Source organism: Rhododendron vialii, chromosome 1a (genome assembly GCF_030253575.1).
Source record: "Rhododendron vialii isolate Sample 1 chromosome 1a, ASM3025357v1".
Classification (NCBI taxonomy): domain Eukaryota; kingdom Viridiplantae; phylum Streptophyta; class Magnoliopsida; order Ericales; family Ericaceae; genus Rhododendron; species Rhododendron vialii.
The window spans coordinates 21,090,685-21,115,002 of record NC_080557.1 but is presented as its reverse complement, the minus strand read 5'-3'; the positions used below and the strand labels follow the sequence as shown (position 1 = coordinate 21,115,002).

The 24,318-nt window shown below is 36.4% G+C and overlaps 1 protein-coding gene across 5 annotated transcripts; it reads left to right on the top strand.

Annotated features, from left to right (window-relative positions):
* Nucleotides 1-1,895: 1,895 nt before the first annotated feature.
* On the top strand, nucleotides 1,896-16,760 carry LOC131332521 (3-hydroxyisobutyryl-CoA hydrolase-like protein 1, mitochondrial). 5 transcript variants are annotated; one of them, XM_058366844.1, is made up of 14 exons: nucleotides 1,896-2,093; nucleotides 2,255-2,335; nucleotides 3,669-3,737; nucleotides 3,857-3,920; nucleotides 6,061-6,140; nucleotides 6,544-6,627; nucleotides 11,000-11,084; nucleotides 13,234-13,319; nucleotides 13,431-13,552; nucleotides 14,504-14,537; nucleotides 14,677-14,775; nucleotides 14,862-14,963; nucleotides 15,058-15,099; nucleotides 16,021-16,760. In XM_058366844.1, the coding sequence occupies exons 1-14, from the start codon at nucleotides 1,971-1,973 to the stop codon at nucleotides 16,138-16,140; spliced, it is 1,191 nt and encodes a 396-aa protein (XP_058222827.1). In that variant the 5' UTR covers nucleotides 1,896-1,970; the 3' UTR covers nucleotides 16,141-16,760. The 5 variants fall into 5 exon arrangements, with proteins under 5 accessions (XP_058222827.1, XP_058222819.1, XP_058222810.1 ...); XM_058366836.1 differs by having other exon boundaries at nucleotides 15,960-16,760; XM_058366827.1 differs by having other exon boundaries at nucleotides 14,477-14,537.
* Nucleotides 16,761-24,318: the final 7,558 nt, after the last annotated feature.

Below are 24,318 nucleotides of genomic sequence, written 5' to 3'. Positions count from 1 at the left end.
ATGATATTCATTCAAGATGGCATATCAAAAAAGAATATTCATTCAAGATGTGGCCATACTAAGGCCCTGTTTGGCTGCATAATCAAGTTGGATTATTTTTTTGTTCTTATTCAAATTTTTTTCACATTTGTTATTTTTTGTCATTTTTTTTTTTTGTATATTATTGCTTTCATTATGAAATGAATTTAAAAAGTAAAAAATTAACATTGAAACCCAAATTTTAGATTCCTTTTGTCATGACGAAGCAATAGTTCAAAAAAAATTGACGAAAAACAACAAATGCAATTTTCTTTTTGAAAACAAAAAAAATTAAGCTACATTGCTTTTTAGGCCAAAATTGGCCTAATATTTTGTATTTGGTTTCTCCATGCTCTTAAATGGGTACACCGTACACCAAATGTACATTGTGTTATGTGGGTCTCACTTGGAGTTCGGCGTAAATGATCGGTGCCTTTTTATTTGCTTAAAAACATTTTATGAGCATCTCTTGAAAAAAAACATCGGATATCAATGAGAGCCTGATCGATTCTATGCCCAATTTTCTGTCATGAAGCTATTTTTTTTTAAGGATGCTTAAACATATTCTAAAAAATTAAGTGGCTACGATCATTTGTGTGAGATTATTAAATGGGCTCCACAAAAAGTGGTGTATATTTGGTGTGTACACCAAATGGTGTACCCATGGTTTTATATTGCTTAAAATACTAGGCGGTGTTCCGGTTTATCCCTTAAAAAATAAGTACTTATTTGTAATTTTTAAGTTTAAAAATAATAGGCTAACTGAAATAAAAAAATATGAAACATGAATTTTGTTTGATATCAAACGTGCAAAAAAAATTAAAAAAATATTTTTTATATTTATTATTTTTAAACTTAAAAATAATTAAATTAATTATTTTTTAAGTAAGAAAGTGAAACGACCATCATGTAGAGAAAATTGAATGCTAGCGCCTAGCGGGTATGCTGTATGCATATCGACAACTTCGCAACGGAGACAGGAATTCATAGTCTGTTTGGATACCGAATATGGTACCCAGATTTGCCAAGAAGCTGGAGATGTAATCCCGGCTCCACACATATCCGGTGTTTGGCTCCAATTTTCCTCTCCCGGACTTGTTTACTGTTCGAACTACATATCCCCCGTCCCTCGGATTTGTAACGACACCCCAGGCCCTGTCGTTAGCAAATCAGAAGAGTTTTGGGCATTTCTGGTACCATTCTACCCCTGCAAATCAAAGGCGTTGTTTTACCTTTTCTAGCCAGAAAAATCAAAGAGAGAGAGAGAGAGAGAGAGAAAGGGGACTGCCCCGTCGTCGGTGATGGTGGGTCAGAGCAACCATCGTCGTCGGTGATGGTGGACGGGATCGGCGGAGAGAGAGAGAGAGAGAGAGAGAGAGAGAGAGAGAGAGAGAATCTGATGAACGGGATCAGAGGCTCTGAACCTGATGGACCGAGATCGAGATCGGAGGCCACCTCTCTTTCCTTCCTGAGCCACCGAATAACTTTGGAGAAGAAAATGCATTGTTCCCCCACCCCCCTTATTTATTTATTTATTTGAAACGTAAAATATGTATTTACAGTAATTCTAATCAAATAATGAGGTTTAAACATTTTTTAGAATTTTAATTTCTTCAGTTTTTTTTTCCGAAGTTTTTTATAATAAAAAGGGAGTCACAAAACATTTTAAAGATTTATTGAATACCTTTTATCCCATATTCAATAAAATTAACATTTTTTTTCCATTAAATAACTAAAAAGCACTCCCTAAAAAATCATCCAAACACCTCGTTACAATTACAATTCCACTCTTAAAAAAAAGCCACCCTTCTTAACGCATCACTTTTCGTTACATGTCCGGCTTCAAATCCCCCTCATTCCTCGTTCTGTATCTACCAAAAACACATCATCCATCCAAACGCCGTCAGGAAGGCGAAAGAAAGGGTTTGAGAGAGAGAGGGAGAGAGAGAGAGATGCAGAGCTTGAAGTCGGCATCTCTGATCAGGCGTAGTCTTCGCATTTCTCCCTTCAAGTCCAGCTACAGAAGTCTCACCTCCTTGTCCACCAATGCCCTCAGCAATGACAGTGATGACATCGTAAGTTCTTTCTTTTCCCCTCAATATTAGGCTTCAATTTCACTCTCGCTAAACCCTAGCTCTGTTTGGAACCTAAAGAAAAGATAGGAAAAGAAAAGAAAATAAAGTGGGAGGAAAATAGGAAGGAAAATTTACTATTCACAAAACTTAAAATGTTTCAGGTACTCGTTGAAGGCAAAGCTTGCTCCAGAACTGCAATTCTCAATAGACCCCCTGTTCTCAATGCCCTCAACACTGCCGTGGTGTGTTGCTTTCCTTATATGTGTGTGTCTGTGTAATTGGTTAACACCCATTATGATTTATCAGGATGGGTGAGACTATTAGCTGCAATTTCCTACTAATGTTTCGCATGAGCATAGAATGGGAGCATCTCCAATAGTTGTAGCCATTTTTTTCAAAGCCAACGTGATTGCTAGAGTGGGCATTTAGCGAACTAGAGGAACTTTTTGGCAAGGATAGAGCATCTCCACTGGTATCTGTATTCTTTTGCAATGCCATTGACAAAAATTGGCTTGCTACAATGTCATTTTACCATTTTCAGCGATTTTGTTCTGTTGGTTCACTGCCATTTGGCACAACTATTTCACCTTTTACTCTTATATAAAAAGCAAGGTGAGGGGTGATGTATGGGAACATTTCTTGTGCCAAATGCTTTGTCGAGTAATTTCAATAGTTTTGCCAAATCAGTGGAGATGCTCTTACCGGTGGTGTCAAAGTCATTTTTTTGGTATGATTCACCGTAGCCGTTGGAAGGATATGACTTTGCCATTATTGAGCGGCAAACTATTATTTTGCTCAAATAAATGGCTTTGAATTATATACGTACATAGGTTATAGATCTTCAACTGCAAATGCATCTAAACCGGAGAACAGATATAGAAGATATTCTTTTGTCATTTTTATCATTACTTTTGAAGCCCAACCTAACAAAACCAAAGAACCTAGCTTAGTTGATCTCATTTTGTTTCTTTTCAAGTCAAATACTAGAGAAATAAAAAGAATTGAAGAAAATAATTTCCAATCAAATATTGAACTTTTGGATCTAAAAGTTTTGAAGTCCTATTAGTTTAAAATAACGAAGCAAGAAGATATTTGGATCATAACTATTGTAGCCATGCGTTTAAGAAAAGATTAATTTAAAGTTCTTGTTAGAATTGGTAAGAAGTTGATGCATGTAAAATAAGCCCCAAAAGTCTCAGGTTAAGCGGCGTTTGACCTCTACTATTTTTTTTGCAATGTGGTTTGGACGCCCTAGTGTTATTATATGAACTTAAAGTGCTAGTATATTCAACATGCTTTTTTAAATTCCAATTTGAGCAAAGACCTTTGTACACGTAGGTGATTCACCAAATTCCATGGACCATTGTTGGTCCCTCCTCCTGCCACCCATACAAAAAGGACTTGCTATCTATTTAGCTAGTGGTTAATCTCAAATGGGCAAAATTTGAAAAACATTTGGGTTGCTGGAGATATAGATTGTATACACTACATGCATTTGGCTCTAGCACCCTAAAGACTCAATCATATGCCTATTTCAGATAGAGGTTTTTATGAGGTTTTCATTGTGTTGTGTAGGGTGCTAGGTTACAAAAGCTATACAAATCTTGGGAGGATAACCCTGACATTGGTTTTGTTATGTTGAAGGTAATCTTTCCTCTTTGTTTTGACTTTTGAGTAGTTTATCGTACTTGCATTGCTTTCTTTTGGGTTATATGTATTAATATGTGCCAGAAGCAACTTATGCATATTTTGTAATTCTGAAGGGCAGTGAACGGGCATTTTGTGCTGGTGGTGATATCGTTTCTCTATATCATTTAATAAATGAAGGTCAGCATTTTTTCCCTTACACAAATTAGCTCATTTGTGAATAGGCGACTTTATTTTTGAGTGTAAAATTGTGTTTGAAATGTTTTTTGATAATTCCGAACAAATTTGCCTTACGTTTTCATCCCCCCCCCCTCCCCCCCAACCCCCAAAAAAAGAAAAAGAAAAAGAAAAGTTGTGCATGGTAAGTTGGAACCTCGAGTGCTCTTTCTCCTTGTGATAGGCCAAATTAAGTTTGAATTCCTCTTGCTCGGATCTCTACCATCATTAGTGGCCAAGTGAACTAGGGTTTATGTCTGGTTTGGGGAAGGATTCTGCGGATTCTGCATATTGACTCTTTGAATGTGGTGTTTACCCATTTGTAGGCTTGATGTATGCACCCTTATGTTCTATTTATGGGAATGGCATCAGTGGAGGGCTTAAAAGCATCCCGGAAAAATATGCCTAGTATAGAGTAGTACGAAGCCCGAGCCCTGATTGATCAATTAACAATGCAGAAGCAGCAACAAAAGCATGGCAATTAGCAGGGTCTTTGATGGAATTCGATTATGCAAGGCAATGGAAGGTAGCCAAGTAGAATTGGTCCCTTCCCTTGTTCTCAAACCAATCATTTAGGAGGTCCCAAGGACCATAGAATCACCGTTATTTGATTAGAAGAGTAGAACATAGTTTTATATATTAGATCATTTGAAATTCCTCTCCACCAATTCCTGCCAAAACAACCCACCCTTAGGATAGGTGATGGCATAGCCATGGAGTGGTTAGACAAGTCTCATAAGCTTTGGAAGCCTAGACCAAAGGCTAAGGGTAGTACGAGCATCGAGAAGGTTTTTTGTTCCAAAAATAAGTGTCCTTGGTTGTAGTAGTTCAAGGGTCATCCACGGTAGTTTAGTAGCTAAAGGGTCTTCATGAATTTAGTGTTGGCATTAATATTCGTTGGTAGTTAAAAGGGTCATCATGAATTTAGTGTATGAAAAATATCCATCTAGATGCATTAAACACATGTTAGTAGGTTCAGTGTATGCATCTATAGCTAGGTTCATTTCATTTAGACTTCTAGGAATTCAAAAGGCCATTGATTAGCCTATAAATATGGATGTAATCTTTCTTTCCGAAATAGAGTTGATTAATGAATTGGTTTTTACAAGGCTGAGGCCATTGTAATTGGGGTTTGGGCTGCAGTTCTTCCTTGCAGAAACTGCATAACCCTTGCAAGGGTGAAGCACCTCTATCTCCCTTTCTCTCTCTTTCTTCTTTGCGTTCACTCTTCTCCTTCTCATTCTTCCCTTTCTTCTTCTAAGCGCACTTATCCAAATAATATTTTTATTTCCCCACCCAAAACCACCACGATTCTTATTGTAGGCGGCAATATTCTGGGTGTCCTAAAACCGTCCTACATCAATAGGTATGGGCATGAGACAAACATAGCAGCCCACCCTCCCCCCTCGGCACACGCACGTCAGAATGAGCAAGTAACCTTGTCAATGTACATAAAAGAGGGAGGCGGTGTGAACAGCCTTGTACATACGCCGCTTACGTGAAGAAGTTGTTCTGGAATTCAAGTACCTCAAACCAACATTCGTGAACTTGCCTCCATCTGGGTTGCTATTGGTAGGCTCTGTGCTCTAGCCTGCAGGAGTAGTAACTTCTCTTAGCAACTTCTTTTTTGGTTGTTGAATCGGTTGTTAGTTGGTAAGTTGCACCCCTTTTTAGCTCCACGGTTTCGTAATGAATGGAAATGAGAGAGAGACAGGCAAGTCAAATCATTGGAAAGTGAGACTTTAGCACTCTCACGAAGGCAACTTGCTCGCTAGCTAGCTCGTGCCTGAATATATTTGGAGATCTTCACGATCCTATGAATTACCATGGTACAATAGCAAGATCCCATTATTTTCCTTCTTTGAAATAAGAGCTGAATTCATAGGTCAAAGGTTAAATGGGTTTAGTCTTATCTCCACGATCTTTACCTCATTTCCTTGTAACTCTCATACTTCGTAATTTTTTGACTTAAGTGTGGTATACTTCAGGATTTGGGTTCATTTCCCTTTTGAATTCCTAGTGTTAGATGCTTTACTCTTATTTTTCTGTGTAATCTTTTTGTTCTTTGGTATAAACTGTATGACATTTGTTTCACTTTCTGCAGGGAACATAGAGGCCTGTAAGGACTTTTGTAGAACAGTATATGGTTTTATATACCACTTAGGTACATATTTGAAGCCACATGTGAGTATTCATTCAAGTCGTTAATGGTGGAAATGTATAGTTGACAACTACTTTCAATGTATCTGTACCATTCACTATTGTTCATTCTGTTCGGTCATATCTTGATATTTCATCGTTATATTTTGTCAACTAGTCTGTTTCAGTTACGTGTTGCTTATTTGAGTCTGCTTTTTTCTTGAACTTCCGTGACTTGCATCAGTTATTCTTTGGGTTAAAGGGTAGGAAATATGACCGGTATTGTCATTATAATGTTACCAGATAAAAGCTATTGCTACTTGCTAGTGACTGGTTTAACTTGTGAGTGAATGAATTTATAAATCATGGAGATAGGGTTCCGGTGCTTTCTTAAACTTAACAGGATTAATCTTTATTTTGTGGTTGTGTATTTATGTTCTCTATGTAGGTGGCGCTTTTGAATGGTATTACTATGGGTGGTGGTGGTGGGGTTTCAATACCTGGGACGTTCAGGGTTGCAACTAACAAAACTGTATGTACCAGGGATCCTTGTGATCATTTTCTGTCTCTTATTTCTAACAGCTTACCTCGATTATTGTTTTTTGTTCTAAATATCCTTTGCTCAAGAAGATTGTCTATCTTTATGCAAAGCTTAATGAAGTGTCATTTATTTATTTATAATGTAGCTGACTTAAAATTGGCCCACTACTAATGTAAAATGCAGTGCTTTTGAAGGCAAAGACGTTGAGTTGTTTTGTTTCCATTGACAAGGTGTGAACCTTGTGCTTTTCTGGATGTCAAAAGCAAGGAATGGAGAAAATACTTCTAAAAATCTCTTAATAATGGGAAGGACAATCTGCACATTATGTCCAGACCAATTGTTATTCCCCGTCATCTCTCTCTCTCACTCCTAATCAGCCTCTAGTCAGCCTGCTGACGCCACCTATGAAGCACGGACACATCTTTCGGCCTTTCGTGTCTGTATCGCAGACATGTTGGATACGGACACATTCCTGACATGTGTCTTACACATGAAAATATGTGTCTGAGTATTTTTTACTGAGTCCGACACGTTTTGGACACACTTCGACACGTACCGGACACGCGTGGGACATGTTGTGGGTCATAACGTAATTTTAAAACTTGAAAGTGGGTAAAAATTTAATATTTGAAATATGAATTGGATTAAACTAATATTAAATAACTTACAATTGAAAGTGTGATATTCGAGATAAATTTCAGAATAGAAGTTATAATCTATGTTATGAAGAAAAAGCAATATGCTATTCTCACTTTTTCATTCGATGTTTATATCTTTCATGTCAAAAAATAATGTCTTTATATAATATAGCAATTATATATATATATATATATATATATATATATATATATATATATTCGTATGAGTTCATTAATTTATGTGTTTAATGTATCTCCCAAAATTTTCTGTCCTAGTTTTTTGCAAAAAATCACATGTCTGCAGATCCTGTCCATGTCCCGTATCCGTATCTGCAGATTCTTGTGCTTTTCTGGATGTCAAAAGCAAGGAATGGAGAAAATACTTCTAAAAAACTCTTAATAATGGGAAGGACAATCTGCACGTTATGTCCAGACCAATTAGTATTCCCCCTCATCTCTCTCTCTCCCACTCCTAATCAGCCTCTGGTCAGCCTGCAGACGCCACCTATGAAGCATGGACACGTCTTTCGGCCTTTCGTGTCTGTATCGCAGACATGTTGGATACGGACACATTCCTGACATGTTTCCTACACATGAAAATATGTGTCTGAGTATTTTTTCCTGAGTCTGACACGTTTTGGACACACTCCGACACATACCGGACTAGCGCGGGACATGTTGTGGGTCATAATGTAATTTTAAAACTTGAAAGTGGGTAAAAATTTAATATTTGAAATATGAATTGGATTAAACTAATATTAAATAACTTACAATGGAAAGTGTAATATTCGAGATAAATTTCAGAATGGAAGTTATAATCTATGTTTTGAAGAAAAAGCAATATGCTATTCTCATTTTTTCATTCAATGTTTATATCTTTCATGTCAAAAAATAATGTCTTTATATAATATAGCAATTATATATATATATATATATATATATATATATATATATTCGTATGAGTTCATTAATTTATGTGTTTAATGTATCTCCCAAAATATTATGTGTCCTAGTTTTTTGCAAAAAATCACATGTCTGTAGATCCTGTCCATGTCCCGTATCCGTATCTATGCTTCTTATGCCACAACAACCCCCCCCCCCCCCCCCCCCCCCCCCCCCGCGGTTCTGTTCGTTTTCTTTCTTGCTTCCTTTAATTGTTAGGTATTTTTTGGCAGATCTGTTTATCTCTTGGTCCTTTTTTTCACCCTCTTTCCATTGTTTATGGGGGTTTTCTCTAGGTCTTAGGATTTTCTTTTGGGGAACTTTGTGTGGTCAGATTTTTATGTTCGGGGGCACTAATTATGCGCAACAAAGGTTAAATCTGTTTGAGGGATTCTCAAGTGTAGGAGTTTTTGATAGCTTCATCTCTTGCATTTGTGCCCAGTTGGTTTGGGACAATTAGGAGTTTTAGGGGTGGTGATTTTTCAAATTTGACAACGGTGGGCAGCTTTTGTGAGGGTCTTTCATCATTTGGTTTTTCCAGCTGGCGGCAAAGATGATGGGGTGTTTGGGATTTATGCTGTGGGGTGTCCGATTAGGATGGGGTGATTGTCGGATTTGTGAGAATTTTCCTTGGGGGTAGTTTCTTAATTTTTGGGGGGTTTTAGTTTTGGAGTGTTTTGCCTATGTCGCTGTTGGATGGTGAAGTAGGTGATATAGGGAAATGGCAGTGTTGGCTATCATGAGAGGTGAAGATAGGGTGGTTGTGAGGATAATCTTGAGTAGAGTTCTAGTGACTCAGAGATAGCACCGGTGCAACACGTTGGCGAAGAAGACAGGATGACACATGTGGAAACTCTTGCGGAGACGAGGAGGCAACACACAAGGAGCTTCTCGAGGATTTCGTTCTCAAGAACTGCAGATTTATCTTGACTCTTGAATTGGGCAGACGCTTTCTTGGGGGTACATTTAGTCTAAATGGTTTTTCTCAGGCTTTTTAAGGTATGATTAGTTGACATATTTTCAGTTTATCATTTTAATTTGTTTGTGTAGTTTTAATATTTATTGTCTATTAGTAAAAAACAAGAGGTAGGTTTTGCGGGTAGCAACCCTAGGATTGATCTTTATGATTAATGGACAAATGAAGTTAAGAATTCCAGCCATTGTTCCATCCTATGTAGCACGGATACTTCGTTGAAGGCAATGTACTGGTGTAGGATACTCTCTGGATGCGGACACGTATCCGACACTCAATTTCAAAATGTCAGGGTTTTTTTTTTTGCATGATTTTCAGTTGGACCATCTCCCGACATGCTCGGACATGCTTCGAACACGTGTCCGACACTTAATTTTGAAGTGTATGAATTTTGTTTTGCATTGGATGCTTCGGGGAAAAAATGCCGTTACAAAAACATTTTAAGTGAGTTGAAATTATAAAAATCCAAAGTTTTAATGGCGGTGACAGCCAAAATATGAAAGTTAGGTCTCTCCTCTTTTCTCTCTTCAACTCTCTCCTTTTTTCCTTCTCTTTCTTTCTCCTCTCCAACTGTCTCCTCCATCCTTTTTATTTATTTATTTTTGAGCGAGAATAGATGTACATATGAAGAATATTTGTGTGTGACTGTGTGCTCTATATTGGTGGAAATGTGAAAATGTAATGTGAAATAATGGTAAAAATGTGGAATATATGTGTCATAATAAAATTAAACTTGTAATTTTTTTAGTGATTCTTTTATTTTGTGTTGTTTTTTGACATTGGTCTTATTGAACATCTGTAATAAAAATGGATAGTAAAAAAATCAACATGTTCCCTAGCATGTCACGTGCTCTATTTTTTGGGAATTTGTGTGTCGGTATGTCTGTATTGTGTCCCATATCCATGTCGATGCTACGTAGGTTCCATCTCAGATCTGTTGGTTGAAAATTATTAAGCAAGTGTATTAGTGTCACAAAATACTTGTTTCCTATTACTACGACCATCTCCGTTTAGCTCTACATGGTGCCAAAAACTTTTTATTCCTTGCCAGTTGTCTGTTTCCTCACACCCTTCTCAACACATTCTATCATCTATCTTGTTCCTCCTCCGCTGGATACCAAAATCAAATCTCCACTGCGTTTTGTTGCGTTATCATGTAGGAAGCTTTCCTGATCTTGCCTTGTATTGTGTTACCTCTAACTTCACTGAATGCACTAGTTGTCTGTTATTTTTATATCACCTTTAACCTCGATTCATATCCAATTACACTTTCGATATATTAGAACCCGTTTCTTGCTCAACATAAATGAGCATTAGAAACATGAACAAAAGATAAGCACTTTCGTTCAATGCAATGTATTTAAGGTTGACTGTTTGAGCAGGACAACATAGTTCAAAAATAGGACAGAAAGATGAAACAGAAAACAGAACTCAAAACAGGAGTAATTTGGATTAACTGCATGGGTACTGTGCGTGGACATAGGTCTCTTTCCATGTGAACATGTTTCTTGAACTTTTTTCTTGTTATGCGTGTTGTGCTATTTTTCTGATTCACTTTTGTCTTTTTATTCTTCTTGGAGTTTATCATTTTTTAATTCAATAGGTTTATGGTTTGGCTGTCAACTTCAGTTAACAGCATCAATAGATTCCTATGAAGATTTGACTCAAAATCAAGAATATGATAGATTTGATGTGTCCATTTTGTGGGGATGGTCTGGTGGAAATAATATTCAATTTTGTACGTGTTTATTTCGTTGTTTGGATCTCCAGCTGTGGAGGGAGATGGTTATATTTTGGCTTACTGATGCAGGTTTTTGCTACCCCTGAAACTTTAATTGGGTTCCATCCTGATGCTGGGGCATCGTTTTACCTTTCACATCTTCCTGGTTATTTAGGTTTGTTCGTACACTGCCTCGTGTTTCAGTTTTCTATGCATGATCAACTTATTTTATTTAGACCAGTTAATCGGAACACGATACATCAAGTATTTTTGGTTTTATAATTTGGTGAAGATGTAACGAGGACTCACATTTAGATTTGTTGTGGGAGTTTCTACCTGACTAATTCCAGATAAGTAAAGTATTGTTCTTTTTCAGCCATTATGTGTGTAGGGCACCCTTTACAATTCAATCTTTTATGGTTGGAACTTGGGAGGCACAGGAGCTTAAGTTCTTGCACTGTTTGCTTATGTTATGTGAAGTAGGGTAAGGAAAATAAGTTGGAGTTAGTCCTGGCAACAAGGTCCATATTGCTGCTCTGCCATCCATCTTAGGGTATGACTGTAACGTGTGGCTTTCCTCCTTCCCCTCTTTGAAGTCTCTCATGGTGATTTTTATTCAAAAGTGTTATACAGCTTGGTATGTATTGTTTTGCTATTTCCATATAGCTTAAGTTTTGGCACAATGGGTGATATAACAGGGTATCATAGCTTTTAGCTCTAGGAGGTCTTTGAGTTCAAGTCCCTTAAGTTGTACTTGTTAGTGTATGTTGTCTGTCTGTGCACCCTCTTGTGTTCAGCTAGTTTGTCTCTGAATGAGCGAGGCAGTTGCTCATTATGGCTGTTTTGTTGCTTGATTTACGTTGTTGGGCCCATTTCTTATAGCGTAAGCTTTTGGGACAATTGGTGAGCCAACAAAAATTATAGCTGTTTAAGACTTGTGGTTGACAAATTTACGAGACAAATTGGTGGACCTGGAGAGAGTCAATACTGTATCTGTCCAAAAGTGGTCATTTGACTTATTGATTAAGAGTAGAAGAAGTTAAGCTCTTTTGCTTATAGAATGGAGGAAGGGTCAGAGCAGCTATGAAGTGTCCCCCGTTGTGGCCTTGTCAGTGCTACTTGGCTCGAAGAGTTAAAATTTCGTCTAGGTTATTGACCCGGCCCGTTCGTTTGAACTGCTGATGGTTCACATGGTTTGCTGGATTTGAAATGATTTGGTTGGTTGTCTCTGGTTTTATGAGCCAAATGGTGCTTGTGGGCTGACTGGACTGGAACTAAGACCGGTCTGGTCCATTCTTTTAAAAATTGATTCTGTGGTTATATAGTAAAATGGTTATTCAGTAGACCGCCCTGTAGGCCTATGATAAGAAGCAAAAAAGTATTTTCAGTTAATGAAAGTCTATATCAAAATGTTCTGTTGTCATTCAAATCATCTTTCATATGATTCCACATTTTTCTCTCCTTACCAAGTAAATGACCATTTTACCCTTTTAGTTTTACTACCCTACAACTCCACCCCCCCCCCCCCCCCCCCCCCCCCCTCTCTCACTACAAACACACATACGCGCGCGCACACACAATGTTCTAAAAGTTGCTAGTCGGGCGTCGGCCACCTTCGGGTGATTAATCGGTGCATATTAATTAGTAATCGGTGATTAATTGTTAGTCGGACCTAATCGGATAGGCCCCACCATCGCTGATTAATTCCTTGTTTTAGAAACTGCACAAACGTATACATATATATTCAACAACGGCAGCAAAGGCCTTTTAACTTACAGGCTCTCAGTATCAGTAAAGCTCTTCTCTCCTCTCTCATCATCTATGACAATCCCTCTCTATGTAAAAATCCCTCAAGGGCCTCAACGCCTTAACTCTCTTCCCCAAAACCGACATGCCTTGATTAGAACAGATCTGGTGCGTTGACTAGTGGTGCTTGCAAAGCGGTGATCGCTTAGCATGGCGACTATTGCAAGTTGTCTAGATCCGATTCTCCTGTCTGCCTTTTCCCTACTGCTAGCCACTGATGAGTCGGTTATACCACACTCGGAAACATATCTCTCCGTACTTCCTCTCCGATCCTTCAACCTAGCCACTAGCAAGTAATTGAATTTGTTTTTTGTTTTTGAAAAATAAGAAATATCTATTGATATAAAAGTACAATAAAATTATACAAGCAAAGCTCATGGTATGCCCTTCGTTTTAAGAATAGTGATATCTGCATTGACATTGTAATCGATGACATAACCCTCTTATCCGATGAGCACAGGGTGGTAAATAGCATTTCCCATAATACAATTGTCTGTATTTTTATATATTTTTTTCAGGGGAGTACTTGGCTCTCACTGGAGACAAACTAAATGGAGTCGAAATGATTGGATGTGGGCTTGCTACGCACTATTCACTATCTGCAGTTAGTTCCATTGGACTATTTTCCTTTTTACTGTAGCACACTATCCCGGGCTTTATTGCAATGCTATTTGTCCTTTTATTTGTTTTACATTACATTATTTTCCTCCTACAGAGGCTTCCATTACTTGAGGAACAACTTGGAAAACTTGTTACCGATGATCCTTCAGTCATTGAAACTTCTCTCGGTACATACAGCGATGTTGTTTATCCTGATAGCACGAGTGTACTTCACAGGTATCTGTTTTCTATATTTTTCTTTGTGGCCTTGGCTTTCTTTCTTCTTTCCTTATTTTTTCCTTCCTTGTTTGCATAATGACTTCAGTGGTGCTATCCAATTTCTCACTCGTTGTAATTTATTGGCTCATAGTTCCAATTAGAGCATCATCATGGGATGTAGTATCATGACACACTATGTTTCGTTTGGATGTTACATTGGGCAAAATGACATCATAAGCGAGTTGTCGAGGAGCATTTTATATAGCTCTGTGAAAGGTGATAATTTAAGGGAATGACATTCTGTGAGGAATACATTTTGTTGTTTTGGGGGTTCATTGGAAACTGAATGCTTTATGTTTTTCTTTTCTCATAGCAATGACGATTGGTCTAGTTTGAAACTTTGAATCATGTCTATCAGCTATCATCATTACAAGGACCCCCATGGATGTACTAGATTTCCTTGGCTGCCTTCTCGACCCATGCTCAACTTTTGCTATGCGTTTCTGTAGTGTTGTCCCCATCTGAAGATGGCTCCATTGGTCCATCAAACCCTAGGGAGACTAAGTGAACTTTTGTTTCCGATAGTGATCCAAGATAGAGCCTCAGTCAATCCCCATTATTAAATAATTCATTTGTTTTTGGATTGATCCACAGTAAAGGGAAATGAATCAATGGGCACGATTTGATTTGGTTTTTTCTGAATTATTTTGTGACGTCTCTTTGTTCATGGTCTGGTAATTGCAACAATCATTTCTTATTTTGGCCTTGCTTCCGTCTGGGTTAATTATTAGAACCTTAGAACATTTTGGCCAATGTGACCTGGGATCTTTCAAGTAAATGTCATCTTGATACTCATTAGGTTTGTTAATTGAATAACTCTAGTGGATTTCTTCTACGATGATATTTTGATTTAGCTGGTCCTTTATTCTGTCATTTGCTTAGGATTGAAACACTCGATAAATGTTTCAGCCATGACACAGTTGAAGAAATCATTGATTCTTTGGTAAGAATGTCTTTTTTGTTGTTTTGCATCATTCTTTGAGTCCCAAGAGAAATCGCCTTCTGTTTCATTTTCCCCAAAAAGTTTGGCAGCCGATGAACTTCTGAATTCTATTCTTCACATATTAAGTAAATAATCCCAGGAAAGCGAGGCAGCAAAATCACATGATGACTGGTGTGCTTCAACCCTAAAGAAGCTAAAGTATGTCTCGCCATTGAGCTTGAAAGTTTCCCTGCGATCTGTAAGTACCTTCTGGTCCTTTTGCTCTTCTTAATTCTTCCAAGCCACTTTTATCCATGCAGTACTCATTCGATGATGTTTGTTTAGATACGAGAAGGTAGATATCAGACTTTTGATCGGTGTCTGGTCCGTGAGTATCGAATGTCTCTACAAGGAATGTCAAAACAGATTTCGAATGACTTCTGTGAGGTATAATATCTCTTGATCTTAAGTCTTAACTGATGAAGAAAGACGTCCTCGATCTTGTTTACTCACTATATCTTCTCCTGTATTTCCTCACCAGGGAGTTCGGGCAAGGATGGTCGACAAGGACTTGGCACCTAAGGTAATGCAAATGATATTGGCAATGGAGCTATTGATAACTATATGATACTCCCCCAAATGCACACACATTATATGCTTATTTATGTGTATATACCACCAGTTTGATGGCACTTAGAGTGTGTTTGGAACTCAAGGAAAGAGAGAAAAGAGAAATAGAAGTTTCCTTTCCTCCTTTGGTTGGTTCCTACTTCCTACTCCTTAGTAGGTGAAGGAAAAGAAAGGAATCAGCTCCTCTCCAGGCCCTTTTAGAAAGGACTGAATCGGAATTTTTATTTTTAACGTAAATGCGTTTTGAAAAGGTCCACAAGAAGGCCCACAATGGGCTGAACAGGATTCTCCGGTAACTGGAGGAATCCTTTTCCAAAAAGAATAACATTTCAATGGTAAAGAAGTGGGAAGTTATTTTCCTTCTTTCTTTCCTTCCTCGTTCTTTCCTCTGTTTATCTACGTTTTTCTTTGTTATTTTTGATTTCTTGATTATTCTTTCACTTTGTCTTCGAACTCTGACAAGGGAAAACCATTATTCTCCTCAAGCTTTTCCTGATATTTGCATTACCAAACAAAGAAAATTATTTAGTTTTGGCATTTGTCATTTGTTTTCTTGCTTACTTTTCCTTTTTGTTTTTTTCCCCTTTTCCTTTCTATTTCTTTGTTAGTTCCAGATCCGTGATCATTTCTGTTGTCTTTTCCTTTTAAAATCATACAAGGGGAAATTATTTTCCTTCTCACATTCCTTCTATTCTCGAAACCGAACAAATTCTTTGAATTTCTCGCTCATTTACTTTCACTTCGCTACTCTTCCATGAGTTCCAGATAGACCCCAAGTGATCCATAAGTGATTGTTGTGCCCTGTGATAATAGGCCCTTTCATTTGATTACCATGATCTATATGGCCTATTTTTAAGCCGTCTCAAAACCGCAGTGGAACCCTCCAATCTTGGAACAAGTATCGACGGACATGGTAGATCAGTATTTCTCCCCTCTTAGCGAATGTGAGCCTGATCTAGAGCTACCCACAAAACAGCGAGAAGCTTTCACATAGCTGTGAATGTGCTGGTCATTTTTGTTTATGCTATCTGAGGCCAAGTGTTGAGAATCTGCGGATGGATTATATTGGCGTTCCCTCCAGAGCTCTCTCTTTCTCTTGGGGACGATCAGCTTCTTTTTGCAGATTGTTTGGAATATGGATCCTGGTAAACCTTATTGTTTCTGTTACTGTAGTTTACTGCAAGTGTCAGTTAATAAAATGCCCAAAATTTGGAAGAAGCTTTTCTTTGAGTGTGGTTGTATAGTCTTTGGCATCTTGTCCCTTCATCACATTGGATGCTATTTTCAGAGACTGGTGTATAGAGCTTTTTGTGGGAGATCAGACTATGGCTTATTGTTTTCCTTCCGGCAATGGTTCAGTTTTCCCCTTCACTTCCTTTCCAGGATTCCACTTGCCATCATTAGAAATTGCAGGAAATGCAGATGCATTTTGCATGGATTTGAGAACATTTGAATTCTTGTGAACTTCTAAGTTTTGAGTCATTTTTCCTCTTTTCTTTTTTCTTTTTTCTTTTTTCTTTTTAAGAGCAAAGAGAACATCAGATGTACTAATAATAAGAGCATTACACCCCCGCCAAGTCCCAAGAGGTGGATAATAAAAGTAAATTACAAAAACATGCATTCTATAGCCACATAAACAGAAGTTTTTCATAGCACACCTGATGTACAATTGACTATGCAATTGCAAGAAATTCAGCTTCTTACAAGCTACTCCCTCTATGCCATAATCTTTGTTCATCATGATAAAGCACTTTCGTGTATAATTTTTTGATGTTTACACATCAATTTAAAAGCTCAATTAGTTCTTAATTTAGTGCAAAAAGTTCAAAAATTATGTACAAAAGCACTTTAAGACAATGGTTTTTATTTATTTACATGTTTTTTTTTCTCTGTCAAACGGAAATTCATTTATTTATGTGTTTGAGAATACGGCTAACCAACATACAAACAAATCGATTACAATAAATTGGATCGGATTTTGCAATTTCTTTTTGCAATACCTTGACTTGGCATGAGCTTGAAAGAGGTTCAAGAATCTGTTTTCGTAATCATGTATAGGCTGTGGGATGAGCGTGCAAGAGGTTCAATAATCTGTTTTTACAATCACGTATAGGCCCGATACAAGGGTGCTTCCAATTGGCCTGTCACCTATCATCCCCCTCCTGGTTAGATTAGTTGGGCAGACTCTCGCTCTTTAAAAAGTAGAACACAATTTTTGCAATGGAGAAACTGCAGTGTTCTAAAGTCGGCGTAGGTGGCGTCTAGGGGATGGTCCGTGTAGCGTTAGAATGTAAAATATACTAGTAGTAGTAGTATGTTTCTGGGAAAAGAATGGAGAAGTCCCTGTATTCTAATGTTGTGGTTGGATCCATTTTGGGACAACGACCTAACACTTGAACACAAATTTGGAGATATTTGATGTTGGTATGCTGAAAAAGCTCGTTTAATCACTTGAGCTCATTCTTTGAAGCTTTGGTATAAGTGTTCCTGTTCGCTTTTCACATTTATCTACCTAATAAAACACAAGGGTGTGGGGACCATACAAACACAAGTTGAAAAAATGGTTGAGATTCATTTGATCCAAGGGCTGATGTGTGCTCTCCAACTCTCTTAAGAAAACACTTACACTCTTACAACTCTCTTAAGAAAATACCCACACTCTCAAGGGGGGAACCAGTATGAGGCTATGGTGGGCTATAGCCCAGGTGCCTTTGGAAAAACCAAAAAAAAAAAAAAAAATTTATATGTCAAAGTTTAACCTAAATAATTGTAGTCCAACCTATTTTTTCTTTTAGCCCAACCCCTCACACTAACCGATTTTCTTTTGCTTTTGTTAAATGCAGAGCAATGGCTAGTGTACTTAGATTTTTACTGATTTAGTTGATGTAGAACACTGGTTGGTGTGCTTAAATTTAAAAATGTTGGTTCTTACAATTTTACTCTTTTAAGTTTAAATTATAACGGTACCAAAAAAAAAACTGAAGTGGTTTTTGAAATTTGTTGGTGTCCAAGAGTTTTCACGGGAGTGTTTTTTAATTTTTATATTGTGCATAAAGACATCACTACATTAACTATTAAGAAATAGATATCTGACGTATTCACTCGTTACAATATGGACATTCACAATATGCGAGATCAAGCATATGATGCTGCTACACTATTTTGTCCACTGAAAAAAATTTAGGTTAGCCAAGGGCATAATTAATTTCTGGTTCCGCCCTTGCACACTCTTACAAATATATTGCAAAAATGCCATCAAAGGGTGGGTAGTGCTGTAGGCACGGACAATCACTAATATCTACTCCCTCTGTCCCCTTTTTAAAGTCTAGTATTTCATTTTGGGCTGTCCCTTAATAAATGTCAATTTTGTAAAGATAGTGGATAAAAGTTGATATATTTTTCATTTTGCCCATAAAAGCAGATTCTATTTTAAAAAGTTTAGTGAGTGAAAGTGTAATGATGATGTATCACAGACGGTAAGTATGGAAAGTGGAGGTAAAAGTTGATGTGAAATGTGTAATAATGATATTTTTTTAATAAGTTGGAGTTACAAAGCGGAACACTTAAAAAGGGACGGAGGGAGTATTATATAATATGGGAGGGTGATTTATATTTTCCAACCGGTTGATTGATACATATTTTCCACCGTTGGATTGAAAATACAAACATAACCAACGGTTACATCTATATCTACTTAGTATATAATAAGAGGGAAAATCTACAATACACACTCCTTAAAAGGGTGTACCATATGCACCTATTTTGTGGTTCATTCATAACGTTTTAGAGTGTTTCGTAACTTTTGTTCTAGAATTCATAACTTTTCAGCAGTACGATTCGTAACATTTTCATTATGATTCATAACATTTTGGTATATCTCATAACCTTTATACGATTCGTAACTTTTTAGCAATACGATTCGTAATATTTTCTCTATAATTCATAACATTTTGGGGGGTGCATATGATACACATCCAAATAAATGGTGTGTATTGTAGTCTTTCCCAAAGATAGGATTGCTTTTGAACCCAAACATAACCAACGGTCCAGATGTATCTCGTACATAAATCTCCATCTTTCATTCTACAAAATGGCATGCCCGTAAATACTTAACATTTTTTGAGCATTCCCAATCACACATCCCCGAACCTAATTTGGAAATCTGATTTCCATACCCCTCCCCCTCTCCCCCTCCCCCTCCCCCTCCCCCGATACTAATGCCTTAGTAGAATTCATGCTTTCCATAATGGAATGTTACAAACTGTTCTTAATATTAAATAAAATGGTTAGGCACGGGAATAAAAAGCATCAAATTCAGCTAAGGAAACGATTATCGTAAAGGAAGCAATTGATTTCAAATTTCGAAATGAATTTGATGCTTTAGGATAGCTCTCAAAATAAGGAACGAGAATAGTCAATCAGCTAATTTTGAATTCCAAATATATTTCAAGTGAAATTATACAATAGTCCGGGAGCATCCTACGTTGTATTCCAGATCATTTTACAACTATACACATTCTTGTGGGGTCTATCCCACAGAAACGTGTGGTTGTAAAGTGGTCCGGAGTACCACGTGGCGGTACTCTTGGACTATTGAATAATTACTCATGGTGTGCTAGCCCTGCAGTGGTAGAAGCCATGGCAATCCGAAGAGGGATTTTGCTGGGGAGCCAGTTGGGGTTAGGGTCAATTGTAGTGGAGAGTGATGCTCAAGCTGTGATTAATATGATAAATGGGCAGATTGTTACTAGTCAGGAATTGGGGGTTGTTATTCATGATGTCCAGGCCTTGGGTAGAAGTTTTCAAGTTTGTTCTTTTTTCTTTGCTCGTAGGTCTTGCAATATGGTTGCTCATCTTTTGGTGAGCAGAGGTATATTTGGTATGAGGTCTTGTCTTTGGACTGATTCTCCACCGTCGTGGTTACTTGATCCCTTAATTAGGGACGAGTCTCATTTTTGATGTAATGATTCTCGTCGTGGTTATAATATCTGTTATCGGTTGGCAAAAAAAAATAAAAATAAAAATTTCAATAGTACTACTCTCTCCGTCCCTTTTTAAGTGTCCTGCTTTGTAACTCCAATTTATTAAAAAGACATCATCATTACACCTTTCACATCAACTTTTTCCTCCACTTTCCCTACTTACCCATCATCATTACACTTTTACTCACTAACTTTTCAAAATAAAATCTACTTTTAGGAACAAAATAGACAATACACTAACTTTTACCCCTCTAACTTTACAAAATAGACACTTATTAAGGGACAGCCCAAAACGAAATACTGGATACAAAAAATGGGACGGAGGGAGTAGCATTTTAAAATTTGAAACTTTGGATGGAAAGGTTTTAACTTTCAATACAATCTTAGTGCTCCTAAATAAATTATGGGGTAACATACCACTTTTCCGTAAAAATAGTTGTTGTAGATGAGATTTTTAAATTACGGGAAACAACTTTTCCATGAAACAGTTGTTGTATGTGAGATTTTTAAAAGTTCACAATTTTCTTCAATTGATCTTCACAAATTTTCAAAAACTTGAGAGGTTAGGATTTCTGTCTCAATTTTGGATTTAGTTCTAAGAGTTGGATTGACTGATCAAACTCGACAATCGTAATCAACTGTATCGGTAACAAAATTTATTGCTCTTTCTGTGATATCTTTTTCTTTCTAGTTAAGTTTTTCTCCATTTTCCTTTGTTTGGCTGTGCATTGGGCGAATCATATTGAGGTTGGGCGTGCAGATGAGCAACTCATAATTTCGTAGTATTTTCAAGAAAAAAAAGAGAGATAGATATTTAATCGGAATTTTTTTGAACTGAAACTTTTTTCTTCGGGCCATACTAAAAATTAATTTACCCATGTTTGATGCCCACTACCTCTTATATCGTCTTTTGTATTCTCTCCGTCTCAATTTAAATGCTCCCTACGGAAATCTGTGTAGTTTAAAAAAAAAACATATTTCTACATATTCTTTGTTTAATTTTCTTACACCAAATTAAAGTATTCAATTAGTACTTTAATTCAGTGTAAGAAAATAAAAAAAAATGTGTTAATATATTTTTTTTGGGTTTAAAATTGCACGAATTTCCATAGGGAGCATTTAAATTGGGATGGGGGAGTAGTATTTACCTTCACAAATAATGTTAACGCACCCTTTTACCTAGCACACAATCAGATTATGGACTACGTTGGTTTCATTTTCTGTATATCGTATTTTTCTTTAATTAGCTTGATGGAATTATTTGATCGACCCTATTTGATTGCATTGAAAAAAGAGTTTGGGAGGAGTTGGGTGTGTGGGTGAGTATAATTATCAGGGAATGATACTTTATTTATACTGAAAGCACGGACAATTACTAGATTGTCTTCCTACTTTTTTGGGCATACTTTGTTAATTGGGTGTTTAGATTTTATGAAACGTTAATTGAGAGTTGCTGGGTTTGATTTGTATTTCATCTCTAAACCAAGGTTTTCTTATCCCATGAATGATGATTTCTACTATGTTAAATTTTTTTTTTTTTATCATATTATGTCGATTGGGTGTTTAGATTTTTTGAAACTTTATGGAATTGTTTTTCGAAAAATTGAAATCGTTGGTCAGGAGTTGAGATACTGCATGTGAGCACATAATTGATTGCTCGAGCATGCTTTTAGGCACTGACATGCACAAATTACTTGATAAGATTCGCCCTATATACGGATTATTGTCGAGTTTTTCTTCTTCTTTTTGATCTGCGATTATCATCAGAGTTACTTGCGTAAACCGTATTTTGTGTTTGTTATTACGAGTGCATCCTTTGTAATTTTTTCTTTGTATGACAGAAATGAAAGCTAGCAAAGTGCTTCTTTTTTGAACTTTCGAGTTCTTAGTATTTCATTATTAAATAAAATTGGAGCATTAAATTTTCGCACATTCATGGCTGTGATTTTTAATCACGGAATCTCTGATGGCATGATGAGTCAAGTTACGTTTACCATTTTTGAATCCTCACTTATTGAAAAATCCGGGGATCACATATTATAAGAGCATCTCCAGTGGAATGACAATAAACAAAAGAAATAATATGGGGTGCAACATTTTGAGTGCATTATAAGCAGTGGCGGTTCCAGGATTTTTATCCAGTGGTGACAAATATATATAGAATTAATGACAGAAAAGTTCTATGCAAGAGATTAATTTTAACTTTGGGTGAGATTTTTTTTTGATCGGCAAACTTGGCAAAATATTATAAGCAAAAGTAAAATGTACATACAAATTGTGTTGTTTTACAAAAGGATACTCCCACATATAGCCCGTAGTATTGTACAATATTCTACGGAGAGTCTTCAATGTTAAAAGCGATGAATCATACAATCAACCATCCAAATTTAATTGGACTTTCACTAATTTTTAACTCCACACGAGTGATCCAGTGCCGACAATATTTGAGAATTTAATTTATGCACAAAAAATGATTTTTTTGTAGTTCATTTTTTGAACCCAGGAGGTTCACTCGAACCCCCTGAAACTATGGTAAAGCCGCCGCTGGTTATAGGTTAAGATACTTGCCTAATTTTGTAGCACAAGGTCTAATGTTGACTTGGGGGATAAATTTCAACACTCTATAAATTTTGTAAAATCTGTTGTTATTACTTATTGATTGTACACGGCCCCGCCGTGTACAATGGTTGGTGCGGCAAAGGCATAGATGGATGCCATGTCACCACTTGGATCATCAGCCCGTTCAATTTCTCTCCTTCATCACTTTCTCACACTCAATTAGTTTAATTCTTTTAGACTATTTATATATATTAAAAATATGATTAAAAATTTAATTGTTTCGATTTTCAATCTTATTAAATCGGTGCAAATATTGTAATTTTATTTTATCTCTAGAGCTCTCATAATCAAGTATTTTCTCATTATTTGGGATCCTATGAAGCAGAAATTTGATTATAAGAGCCTTAGAGACAAAATTTAACTATGATCCTTTAGAATAATATGATCAGAATAAAAAGATCTTTACACCGGTTCAAACGGATTGAAAATTGAAGCACTTAAGTTTTTAACCATATTTTTTTAATATATAAACAGTCTAAAAATTTTAAGTACTCCAATTTTCAATCTGTTTGAACCAGTGCGAAAATCTTATTATTTTGATCATTTTATTCTCAATTGTCATAATTAAATTTTGTTGTTAGGGCTCTCATAATTAATATCTCTTTATTTGGTATCCTATGGAGCAGAAACTTGATTACGAGAGCCCTATAAATAAAATTTAATTATGACTATTTAGAATATAATGATCAAAATAATAAGATATTCGCTCTAGTTCAAACGGATTGAAAATTGGAGTACTTAATTTTTTTAGACAGTTTATATATTAAAAAAATATGGTTAAAAACTTAAGTGTTCCAATTTTCAATCCGTTTGAACCAATACAGAGATTTTTTTATTCTGATCATATTATTCTAAATGATCATAATTAAATTTTGTCTCTAAAGCTCTTATAATCAAATTTCTGCTTCATAAGATCCCAAATAATGAGAAAATACTTGATTATGAGAGCTTTAGAGATCAAATAAAATTACAATATTTGCACGGATTTAATAAGATTGAAAATCGAAACAATTAAATTTTTAATCATATTTTTAATATATATAAATAGTCTAAAAGAATTAAACTAATTGAGTGTGAGAAAGTGATGAAGGAGAGAAATTGAACGGGCTGATGATCCAAGTGGTGACATGGCATCCATCTATGCCTTTGCCGCACCAACCATTGTACACGGCGGGGCCGTGTACAATTTAATCTCTTAATTATTATATGGACGAGTCAATGTAATTTGACTGGATATATATAGATGCATCTATATATATATCTTGGGCTTTGTCTAATTTTCTACAAAAATGAAGAGTTTGTTAATGATAGATTTGCTTTGGTCCTCACTAAGCATTAGAAACTTAATTCGAGATCATCTAAGTTGAGAAGATCTTTGCAACTGATAAACTATTTATGGCCGGGGTTACTTATTAATTTTGGAAGAGAAAAGATACGTTGGTTGAAAGTTTGGGGGTATTTTGAAAGTTTCCCTTGTAGGTATCACAATTCTATTGCCTTCACTCATATAGATTTATGCTTTGTCTGTGGTGAAGAGATCCAGATCCATATAAAAAAAAATAAAAATAAAA